This window comes from Phallusia mammillata, chromosome 1 (genome assembly GCF_965637545.1).
Source record: "Phallusia mammillata chromosome 1, kaPhaMamm4.hap1.1, whole genome shotgun sequence".
NCBI classification, from domain to species: Eukaryota; Metazoa; Chordata; class Ascidiacea; order Phlebobranchia; family Ascidiidae; genus Phallusia; species Phallusia mammillata.
The window spans coordinates 8091661-8103847 of NC_137252.1; the positions used below are offsets into that span (position 1 = coordinate 8091661).

The 12187-nt window shown below is 39.0% G+C and overlaps 2 protein-coding genes and 1 long non-coding RNA gene across 3 annotated transcripts; 1 reads left to right on the top strand and 2 right to left on the bottom strand.

Moving 5' to 3' along the window:
* Positions 1 to 636: 636 nt before the first annotated feature.
* Positions 637 to 3540, bottom strand: LOC145238175 (uncharacterized). The gene is made up of 4 exons (XM_080101264.1): positions 3337 to 3540; positions 3127 to 3260; positions 2653 to 2777; positions 637 to 2287 (listed from the first exon to the last, which is right to left on the bottom strand). Exons 1-4 carry the CDS (start codon positions 3371 to 3373, stop codon positions 1393 to 1395), a joined length of 1191 nt encoding a protein of 396 aa, XP_079957390.1. The 5' UTR covers positions 3374 to 3540; the 3' UTR covers positions 637 to 1392.
* LOC145238166 (cytochrome P450 2B1-like) lies at positions 3541 to 9299 on the top strand. Its single transcript, XM_080101251.1, has 9 exons — positions 3541 to 4158; positions 4220 to 4365; positions 4430 to 4532; positions 4617 to 4726; positions 4793 to 4914; positions 5169 to 5293; positions 5997 to 6141; positions 7552 to 7712; positions 8738 to 9299. The coding sequence occupies exons 1-9, from the start codon at positions 3889 to 3891 to the stop codon at positions 9047 to 9049; spliced, it is 1494 nt and encodes a 497-aa protein (XP_079957377.1). The 5' UTR covers positions 3541 to 3888; the 3' UTR covers positions 9050 to 9299.
* LOC145238184 (uncharacterized) lies at positions 5455 to 6283 on the bottom strand. Its single transcript, XR_013862084.1, has 2 exons — positions 6239 to 6283; positions 5455 to 6163 (listed from the first exon to the last, which is right to left on the bottom strand). It is a non-coding gene; the product is annotated as an uncharacterized LOC145238184 (long non-coding RNA).
* Positions 9300 to 12187: the final 2888 nt, after the last annotated feature.

A 12187-nucleotide genomic window follows, 5' to 3' on the forward strand; every position in this document is an offset into this window, starting at 1 on the left:
AAAGAGTGCTTTAAATTTATTCAAATTTGCAAAGATGTTAGTTATTAATCCAAATTTGATTCTCCTGAAGTTTGACCCCAAACAACCCAGCGGTTCACCCGCAGGCCTCCAAAACGAAAAATTTTTAAAACAGATGTACTGACTAAAGTGATAATCTGAGAGTTCATGTTTGTTGGTGCAATGTAAGCTATTCTAAAGAATTTTGTAACTTTTTATTGGATTCACCCATTTTACCGCTTAAACCCCCAAATAATAAGTTTTAGTTTTAGGCCTGAAATTCAGGCCCTATTTTTTTGTAATTATGTGACAATAATGATGCAAAAAGAATACGAACAAAACTTTTAAAGTTGGGTTAATGCTTTCTGAAAGTTTTTCCTTAAGAATCTAAAAATAACCAGGACGTTTGTTTACCATAAATCTGCACAAACACATATGTGGGGACCCATTCGTTTTTGCTTGCAAAAACAATCATATGTGTAGATCAAATTATGTATTTAGAAAATTGGTAAATAGCATATAGAATATATAAAATGGAATTGTATTGGAAAGCCACCTTTCTAGTATAAACTGTTTCTTGACTGAAAATCCCAAATTTAGAACCTCAACAATTTGATCTCATTAAATTCCAAAAATACATACATGCCCTTATTTTCTGTATTTCTATGTGTATTTATGCAACACCTATAAAAGTTTGCTATATTAGTATTCCAAACCAATCAAAATTGATAGAAAAACAATCCAGCAAATATCACCATACACAAAAATGAAATTAAGCAGACAAGCAAGAATATCAAACAAAGGAGTGACCAAAGCAAAAACTAATACCATGGCAATATCACTGTGAACACATGTTTTTACATGAGTCACAAAATACGTCGACAGTAAGTTGTCACCTTAAAAAAGTTAAATTTAGGTAAAATGGAATATTTTCTCGAGTGAGAGGCTAAACAAATGTTAAACAAGAAATTTTAGACATTTAGTATAAGACACATTACACACAAACTGGCTTTTGTTAGGTTAAGCAGTGACTTAAGTAGGACACATACATTATTTACACGTTTGTTCATCACCATACCAATCATCACAGTGCACCTAGTTCTGAGAGGTTACATTAAAGCTGTTTCTGAGCAATTTCAGGTAAAAGGGTGGGTATTAGCAAACAATGTGTATATAGTGACAACATTAAGATAACAAGGAAATACAACAACAACAGATGAGTGCAATTGAAGACAAAACATGCAATATACTAGTGCTGCAATATGTACTTAAAAAAACCTACACACCTGACATGCAAACAAGGTAAAGTTGGGTTTCTGCATCATTTCGGATTTGCAAAACTAAAGCCAAGCACATAAAGTGCAAGATTGGGAAAGTTAATTTACACCATTTAGCTTAGCTTCCGAAACTGCCAAAGCTTCCAAAACTTCCGCAGCTGCCAAAGCTACCAAAACTGCCACTACTCCAAGATCCCCATGATCCCCTTCTGCCTACTTTGCTCAATGCATAACCACCAACCAAGGCAGCAGCTGTACCTCCAATTAATTTTTTATGTTTTCCTGCTTTCTTCATTTTCTTTCCACCTACCAATCCACCAAGTCCAGCTGCCCCGGCCAATGCACCAAGACCACCCATTCCACCAGACTTTGACGAATGGGCTTTCTGTTGTTGGTAAACTGGTTGTCCATATGGTGTACCATACTGTTGCTGGTATGCCCCTTGGGGGTAATTTCCACCATAAGGTTGCTGTTGGTAATAGCCTGGCTGTGCAGGATAAGCACCATACGGTTGTTGCATGTTGGCTGGTGCACCATAACCAGGCTGGCCTGGTGGTGGACCATAACCCGGTTGACCAGGTGGCGGTGGTGGTCTATAACCAGGTTGTTGGCTGTAGCCCTGCTGAGGTGGGGGTGGACCATACCCAGGTGCTGGATATGCCTGGGAATTCGGTGGAGGTGGTCCATAGTTTGGTTGACTTTGTGGTGGATATCCAGATGGTGCTTGACCATGTTGTGGAGCTGTTGGGTAACCAGGAGCTGGAGGTTGTGCTGGATAGGCAGATGAACCTGCAATGTTTAATTTCTCAAATCCAAGGGTGGAACCACCCGGTGGGTTACCTGCTGGTTGCGGTGGTGGATGACTTGAATATGGAGGCGGGGCAGACATGTTTTGAGCATGCGGAGGTGGTGCAGTAGGATATTGGGACTTTGTTGGGTAGCCTGCATTTTGTGTTGGTGCAGTGGCAGCAGTTACTAAGTTTCGCTTATTATTCAGTGCTTGCATCCAAGAACTAAAAAAACAAAATATTGTGATCAATTCAAACACGGTCACGTCTAAAACTGCGGGCCCGCTGGGATCACTTGGTCCACCTCATGCAATTGAAAAACTGCGGGCCCGCTTCTTGCAAGAATAAAAACTGTAGCCCCACTATATATCCAGTGCTTGGCCCGCCTCTTGTACCGAAAAACCGCGGGCCCACTATATCCTGTGCTTGCCGTTCAGATCTTGTCGAAATCAAAATTTAATGACATGTGACAGGCGTGCCCACAGCTTTATCAAGCCGGCCCGCAGTTTTTATACTTGCATGAGGCGGGCCAAGTGGGCCCGCAGTTTTAGACATGACCCATTCAAACACAGTGATTTTTATTTGCTTACTCAAGTTCTTGACGATTTTGAGCCAGAAGCAGAAATCTCTTGTCCCGTGCAATAAAAAGCATCACACAGTCCACAGAATGGGAATCAGGCAGAGGTGGAACTTTTGCTTGAACACCCGCTCCCACCTAGTTATACACATAATTATTGAAAATAAGCCCTTTTTGTTGAGATGAACATAAATTCATACTGGGGTCAGTCATGAAGCGTCTATGAGATCACAGACCTGCATACTCACATATAAATCACAGTAAGCCAGGCCCAATAAAGACGTTATACCACACCCGGTCACTAAGCATTACCATCTGGCAAGGCAACAGGCTGTTTTCCAGCCTACGTCTTGGCATATAGGAATGCTTGGTGACCGACTGAGTCGGTATAACGTCTTCTTCAATGGGTCTAAAGTACTGTAATGCCCTTTAAGTTGCAATTTAAACACCATAACATGGCATATTTGGTAAACTAAGTTGCTGGTACCTGAATGTCATGACAATCTCTTGGTAAATAAAACTTGGCAGCTCTTGGGCCACCCTTGTTGTCAAATATCACAAAATGTCCATCACTGTACAAGTTAAAGTACCGCTGCTTCCATCCTTTGAATATTCCAGTTGCTAAATGTATTAGAAATAGTAAATTTTAGTTCTTACAGTTACATGTATCGGTATACCGTATACAGAAAACACTTACAGTATTTCTGTAGATAACCCTCCTTGACCGTTGTCATTTTGTACAACAAATTACCCTCTAAACAAGCTAAATTTAGGGCCTTAGGCCTAGATCTTAACCAAAATAAATCAGTAACTAACTTAACTGACGAAATACCAAAGTAATCGAAGTTTCTTGATATGTCGCGTCGCGTGTCGCTCGTCGCGGATTGGTTGTCGCTGTACTGTGTTCATCTGTTAACTTAAGTTTGTTTGCTCTGCTGTTTTTTAGCACTGTCCATTTTTGTGACTCGAGGCAGTAAGATATTTGCTATAGGTTAACTGGTCGATTGCAAAAGAGCCAAGTGGTGGCGAGACGGCTGCATTTGCTTCCGTTTGAGTTCAAGCAGTAGTTACGCGTTCGAAGGTTGATAAATGCAAATAAATGTTATCGTAATGCAACTAGTTGTCGGAACACTAAACAGAAACGAAATGGATAATAACGTTACAACATGTTGATTTAATGTGTTGTTTCCTTTGCGTGTGTCTTATAAACATATTGATATCAGTCAACTTATCTAAGTATTAGTGCATTATGTGGTTTGTAAACATTATTCAATGGCAAGTTGAATGGTGGTTGGTAATCGCTGTTGCAACATTGTTCTATACGTGGTGGCAAAGACCACACCCTCAGTTTCCTCCAGGGCCAAGAGGGCTGCCGATTTTCGGAAGCATCCCTTTTCTTGGAAGAAGAGCCGAAGTAACATTAAGAAAATGGAGTTTGGAGAAATATGGCCCAATTATGTCTGTGCGATTTGGAATGAAGAGTTGGGTTGTTTTAAATGACCACAAGGCCATAACAGAGGTAATCTACTAAGCTTGCTGCATTAGCCTACCTTCTGTTGCTAAAATACACTATTGTTAAGGCCTTTGTTAACAATGGGTACGCGTTTGCTGGACGTCCTGAAATGCTGATTTTTACACAAGCTACAAAACAGCTTGGAATCGTGTTTCCAGATTACAGTGAGAGTTTGAAACGCCAGCGTAGATTTGGAATGCTCGCTTTGCAGAAGTAAAATTTGGTTTTCAGTTTTTTCCGCTTATTGCCGATTTGGTGAAAAGCTATGTTTATTTAGATGTGGTTTTGCGAAGCGGGACATGGAAAAAATCATTTTGGACGAAGCTGATAGTTTGATTAGGAACATTGGTGAACAAGAAAGTCTCCCTGTTAACATTTTGGTAATTGTTTCATTAATTTCTAAACTGTGTTAATTGGTATCATGTAGTGGCGCATTAATAGTTTTGTATTACCTTATTTTGCAGAAACTGCTTTCGACAACGTCATCGAATATAATATCAGTTGTTATGTTGGGTGAAAAATTTAACGACACTGATAAAAGATCAGAAAAAGTAGCCGAAATTCTTCATTACTTGTAAGTTCACATAGAAATTTATCAACAACATAACATAGCGTTTACATAACCGTGGTCCGTCCATAGGCTCTACGACCCTGTCTTAGCAGTAGCACTTCCTCTTTTGATGATGTTTCCCTCAGTACGTCACCTCCCCTTCTTCCGGGGTGTAAGCAAAACCTTTAAACAGCAACAAGACACCATGTTGGGTAAGCTCGAAGCGGTGTGTTCAGTGGTGGGATTCAGCCGGTACCACCGGTTCTGTAAAACTGTCTCACGAAACTTTATGAGATCAGCAAACCGGTTAACATTACTGGCTACTGTCAATGGACTTTTTGTAACAGAACTGGCTGAAAAATAAGACTTTTGTCATAGAATAGGTTGACGAAAAATTGAATTCCACAACTGGCTGTGTTGCTACAACATGCAAAATTTCGTGACTGACAATTTTGATTGGTTGCAGACATCTTTCGTGACTTGGTCAACGAGCATCAGGAAAGTTTTGACCCGAATCAGAGTCGTGATTTTATTGATGCTTACATCCATGAGCAACAACACGGCGGAGGAAAGAACCACGATAGTTTCTCTGTAAGTTTCACGCCCCTGCATTAACATAAATTCCCAACCCGATCATTATGCTACCCAAAGGTTAGTTAACTACAACAGGGATCGAAAACCTTTTTTGCACTGCGGACCGGTTTTGAAAAAAAATGCGGACCGGCTTTTAAAAAATTACAAATATTCAGCAATAAAAACGCAAAAAATAGTTTATTTATCCCCAGATGCATGGGCAAAATAAGCATTTAATCTGAAAAAGTATACGGTCTGGTAACGAACTCCTCGCAGACCGGCACTGGGCCGCGGACTGGTGGTTGCCGACCACTACTACAAGACCGATCTTTTACGTGGATAGAAACAAACAGATAGGTCACTTTTTTGGGTGCCAACTTTTGTTTAATTATTCAATAATAACTCCGAGCATAGTGGCAATCATATTCCTGGGATACTTTCGTTTCAGAAAACGGTTTTTTAAAGTTCCTGTGATTTGTTATATTATGCAAACTGTCGTCACACAATTGCTAAATTGCATTTGCATGTGAGTCTCGATTTTTGTTCCAGTTTATGCACACTGTCGTCACACAATTGCTAAATTGCATTTGCATGTGCGCATTGAAAAACGCACGTTGTCTTTACATTTGATTAATAAACCTTGGCCAAAAAAGGTGTTAGAGTGATGGTACAGGCCTTCTTATCGAAAACTATTTGATAAAACAACTCCGTTTTTGTTAAGGATGAACAGCTTGTAGTCTACGTTCGGGATTTGTTTACTGCAAGTGCAGAAACAACCAGTTCCATGGTGGGGTGGGCACTGACTTGTATGCTCAACTATCCACAATTCGCCGAGCCTCTTGTCCACGAGATCCGTACTGTGTTTGGTAAGTTGTTGTAGAAAACCAACTACAACAAGCAAAATTAAGGCAACAAGCATTCCCTGATTAAAAAGCAGGTGCAGAGAAGATCTAATGGGCGTACCTTTAAGATAAACCGTATGCATTTAGGCTTGAATAGGCTCTTGATCAGGGGCGGGCAACTTCTCCAGTCGGCGGGCCTGATATAGGAAAATGAAGTACTTGGCGGGCCGTATTCCTGAATCGGCACATTAATCGCGTATTTAACCAGTGATTTAAAACGGATTTTTGACCACCTAAATTAAAACAAATACATTCAAGAACATCACAAATACAATACAGTCCAAACAATCTAACTCAGTGTTTCCCAACCTATGGGTCGCGACCCAAAGTTGGGTCGCCAGTTTTTGTGACAATAAGAGCATCTACGTTTCGTAGCGTTATTTTGTTATTTCCCAAGGCCATGAGTTGTTTCCCAATAACAATTTCATGACTATTTGGCGGAATAGCAGTTACGGCAATTCTGCTTGTGACGTCATAATGTTTGTGTGAGATCACTGTTAAGCGTTGTCTGGCTCATAATGCTTTGAACCAGCTTTAAAGTTGGCGGTAAAACGAATAATTTTTGTTTGACGTTTTCTATTTTTCAAACTAGCGTAGTAATTTTTGAAAAACTTTCCTGATTCATAAACAAAAATACAACCCAAATTGTAAGAATGCATATCCATGGGTCGCGAGAAGCCACAAATCAAAATTTTGGTAAGTATTTGGGTCGCGACAAAAAAAGGTTGGGAACCACTGATCTAACTGATATAACATAAAATTATTCAACACAGCAAATTTAATGCATACACCACAGACTTAGATACTGCTGAAACACTAACTATAGGCTACACGTGTGGAAACAAAAGAAACCGTGAAAGCAGGCCACACACATGGTTGGCAGTTATGTCGTAAAAAACAATGGACGTATGGTGCAATGGTAACAACGGCGGGAAAGTTTTTGCTATTGGGGAGCGTTACTGTCCGTTAAAACTATAATTTGACGCAGTAGGCAAGTAGTGGGGGATTGTGGCAGACTGTGGCCGCGGGCCACATTATCATGTAAGACCTGAAACTGTCTGCGGGCCGCTCAAAATCCCGTCGCGGGCCGGATCCGGCCCGCGGGCCGTATGTTGCCCGCCCCTGCTCTTGATGATTCCACTGTTTTTCCTTTGGTATGTTAGTTCTTCTTTTGTTTGAAACATGTTGTTTAAAATTTTCAACCGCTGTTCATCAAAAAGTTAGATTTTTCAAGCATTGCTTGATAACTGACTGTAGGCTACTAGTCTTTTGTACAAACCTTCAATTATATTTGATCTCCGACACCTGCGCGGCCGTCACCCGGTCTGTCTCTTTGCCATTGTTAAGCAGTTTTCTTTTATTTTATTTCTTTAGAAAACGACCGGCGGCCATCTTTGGCGAAGAAGAACGAGCTGCATTTCACCCAAGCGTTTATCCAGGAGTTGTTCAGGTACCGAAGCGTGACTCGTTTCACCAACCGCAAAACCATCAAGAACACTGTGCTACGCGGGTATTTTATACCTAAAGGAACACAGGTAACGGTAAAAGCCTATCAATAGACAATGTCGTTCTAGTAATACACACGGAGACCACAATGCGCCAACTTCACTTTACTGTGATCCCCAGCCACTTAACTTGCGTTTAGCCTTAACCAATCCATTATGCCCACCACGTTTTGTGCCTTATTTAATGAGGTTTCAACATTGCGCTGTTTTTCCGGCTTGGTCATTGCTTTGGTCGCTATGTTTTCTTTCAACAAGCGAGCGAAATAAACTCTACTCAAAAACCAACTGAAGACGTTAAAAATGTAACAACTTCTGTCGTAAGTCATTTGACAACAAACAATTTCCTACAACGTGGCTTCATCACAATGACATTAAAACAAGCGCTGTAAGCTGTCTCAGAATGGAGCATGAGCCCGAAAGTTCAGATCCAAAATAACGCCCGGTTAAGCCTAAAAGATAGATTTAGAAAGATTTCATCCAAAAAATTATAACACAAATACAAGTGTGAAGTTGGGGTCACGTAAATTCTGTTTTATTAACTTAAATCCGCATAATACGACTCAAACCCGACCCGACTTACAGCTTTGGTGTTTCTAAAACTAAGAACAAATGTTATAGTTTTACCCGCTACAGGTTTGTTCGATGGTGCTTTTTTTCTATATATTGTGGAAAATGTTTGCAGAACTCGATAAAAAACCCGTCGTATACCTTATTAACGGGGAAGTTGGCTTCGTAGTAGTATTTGCAACTTATACAAAATTTGCTGTGCCGTGTGCTAGAGCAGTGGTTCTCAACTCGCTTCGGGCCATGGACCACCAGCCCGGTAAAAATAAGATTGTGGACCATTTCGTTTTGGAGCAAAATTGAAGTATGCATACGAAACAACCATTTGGACTTTAAACATAATTCTTTTAAATTCTTTTTTTTTATCATGCTAACCGCTCTTTTTGCGCTCCATAACGTTTCAACGGCATTTGTGACAGTTAATAGTACACCCTAATATAATTGTATCTCTATGTTTTCGATGACCTTTAGTCATATACCCGTAAACACAGGTAATGGCCAACCTGTACGCTGCAATGCGTGATCCTGATCTCTGGAACGATCCTGAAGTTTTTGATCCTCGTCGACATATTGATGAAAACGGAGAATTCGTTCTTTCTTCCAAGATCATCCCCTTTTCAATCGGTCTTCGCTTTTGCATGGGAGAACGCTTGGCTCGTAATTCCCTCTACCTGCTACTGACGAGCATTGTGTTGAATTTTGACGTCTTAGAAGCGGGCGGTATTCCGTCGCTTTTCGCTTCCACAAGTAATATCGTTTATTCTCCGGGAGATTTCAAAATTCGCCTGAAATGCGTGAGATAAAATATTTACTGCGATTGGTAAAGCAGTTTTTGACTGTTTAAAACGTTAACCATTTTTATAACACTTTTTGAAAATCCAAATGCTATTAACAAATTAACTCTTTATTTGTTTTTATCTGCAATTTTCATTTAGGAATTTTTGCCCTGCACGAAAAGCGAATTACATAGTCGTGGCCAGTGGGCTTTTTAAGGTTTGTTGTTTAAACTTTATATCACCTAGCTATTTTACATCCAAATTTTGTCATAACATTGCGTTGTAATTATGTTGTATACAGTAGCAGGCAGTTTATGGTTGTACATTTCAACTATATAATTAAGCAACGTGTATTACTCATTTTAGCGGTTTTGTCGTGTGGTAAATATTGTTTTGTTGATCTAGTCCAGCGGTTCCCAACCTGGGGTTCGGGGAGGGGTCCGTGAGATGGTTTCAGGGGGTCCGTGGAGGCAAACATTTGCAGTAGCATTAACAACAATACGATATTTTTAATTTCCCAAACCGTTTTTACAATCCTGTATCTGAGTGCAAACCCTTGGATCAGGAAAACTTGTAATTGTTACCTCCATTGTGACATCACAACACACATTAACAATAAAATTTTATTATTGTGCTTTGTTTCAAGTACTGTACACCAGAAAATTTATCTCTTCGTTGCATTGATGGCTGCTACAGTACAGAACTTTATTGAGATTGGAGGACTGTGAAGGTTGATTAAAATTGTGCCCAAATAAGCGAAAGTATAATAACGTTTATAATGCAGGAAACGAAAAACATAGTAAGACTAAATTACGTTGGGGTTCCGTGGACCTATAAAATTTATAAAAGAGGTCCGTGACTACAAAAAGGTTGGGAACCACTGATCTAGTCGATTTTACGTGTAATGTTAAGGAAACGTCGCAAGGTTCAATTTTATCGCATTTGCATCGTTTGTTCGAAGGTATTAATAAAACGCAAAAAATATTTTCGCCCAAACAAAGCCGGTGAAAACATTTTTTACTAGGAAGTTTTAAGCACTACTATGCCTTAAATTTCAGATCTCAAAGCTTATTGCTCGTCAAATTGCCTCATCGGTTATATTTTGTTCGTAACTTATAATAAAACATATTATAGTAACATTTAGCCAAGAAGGAAAATTGTGCATTAGAGCAGTCTCTAAGGCAGTGCTTTTTAACCGGGTGTATCGTACACCCCAGGGTGTAGCATAATTTTTAAAAGGGGGTACCACTTTGATGGGGTGTACTGGGGTATACCAGATACAAAATATAATATACCTATGACCAGTTATCACAATAGGCAGGTTTCAGTTTTAGAACAGACTGACTGGAGTGTACAATTCCATGACACAACATGCATCTCAAGTATACGTCGATTTTAAGTTACAAACTCTTTGTGAGATCATAATTTAATATTTTACTTGACAATCGTTGTTAAAGGGCCCCGGCAGCGGCGATGTGACTTTTTCTACATTTTAGATATTTAGAATTGCCAAAATTCAGGGATTCCGAATCACTAATTTTTTTTTGTCCTATGATTTCTCGTTTTCGAGATATTCAATCAAACAATGAGCTCTCGAGCGACACCTTGGTTTGATATGTAGCAGCGATTGTTACGTCACCTCGTACCAACTTCTAACAATGGCGTTGGTCAGCTGTTGTTTTAGCTTTGATGCGTACATTTTTTTTATTGTTTACAACTGATAAAATTAACGTAGATACGTAGTTGACAGTTAAGCAATAAATAACAACTGTTTGCTTAAAAAGGTAGGTGTTTTGTTGTTGACAAAAGGTATTTTCCACGTAACAGAATTATTGTAGGTGTTTATGTACTAACTATGTGATAATGGAGGAAAGAAAATCATGCGTTTGCTGCCATGAAATTAGTAAGTGCAACAGCAGTTAGCCAAGTTCAACGAATATTCTGAGTCGAATCTGCTTTGTATAAAAGCATATAATGGATTTGAATCTATATGTCTCAACGTGTATTAGAAGCAGCATGTTATCGATTTAAACATCATTTGGGAAAACATGATGAGGGTAATTAACACCCGTCACGAGTAAGTTTTACTGTACTAACTACTAACATGCAATATGCCACCAGCAACCTCTATGCATTACGGATATACTGCCTACAGAAACTTTGTTGAATGGTGCTGGGGAAGACTTCAGAGTTACGTTGCCAGACTGACAGCCACTTGTTGTGACGTTGCTGCACAACAATACATGTGGTTCCATATGCTTTTCACCCAAGGTCCCAACTCTTTGCAATAGGCTTTGTTAGAAAGTGCTGTCAGTTTCTTTTGGATTTCTAAATTCAAAACCATAAACACAAATATACTGGTGTATGCTCATCTTTTATTTCTATCATATTTGTAGCTACATGCCAAACATAATGTTTTGTTTCTGACGATTCTTCACTAATGTATTTAATGATTTGTGGATGCCTGTCAGTCACAAAGGCTTTAATAAACAATCCTTTGCTTGTGAAGTTTTCAATGCTTCCCAAGAATCCTTCTTTTTTCATATCATTGCTATTTGCCACTTTATTGCTCTAGAAAATATTATGAAATTACCATCTGAATACATATATATATTGTCGTATGGTTTCCACGTCTCAAAAAAACTCTGAATACATGAACAAGGTTAATAGCAACATTTTTATTGTTGCAAAGATGCATCATCCATCATTGTGTATGTAGCAAATTTAGCTGAGTGTCCAGGGAAATCTGCAGTTAATTTACTTCTGGTACACCATTTAAGAGGTAAAGAAGTTTTCCTTTACACACAATGTATTTTGGTTCATAGCTTAGATTGGGTGGTTCCCTACATGAAAATGTATTGATATTATCACACCTTTTTTCATTACCACACTTTTTTGTTATTACCAAGTAAATGGCATGACAATAAACTAAATTAGTATAACATAATGGTAATATTAAAGACTATAATGTTAAATAAGATTATGTCAGAAAACAATTAACTAAAGCATACCATATGCTGCTTTTCTTGCAGCTGCTCTCAATGCCATTTCTTGCTGAAGAAGACTATTCTCATGAATACATGGAATGGCATTTGGCTGTAACACCAGAACTTTTGCCATACCCCTGTCATACTGCATTTTATTTGTGAAACATTCATCTGTGAA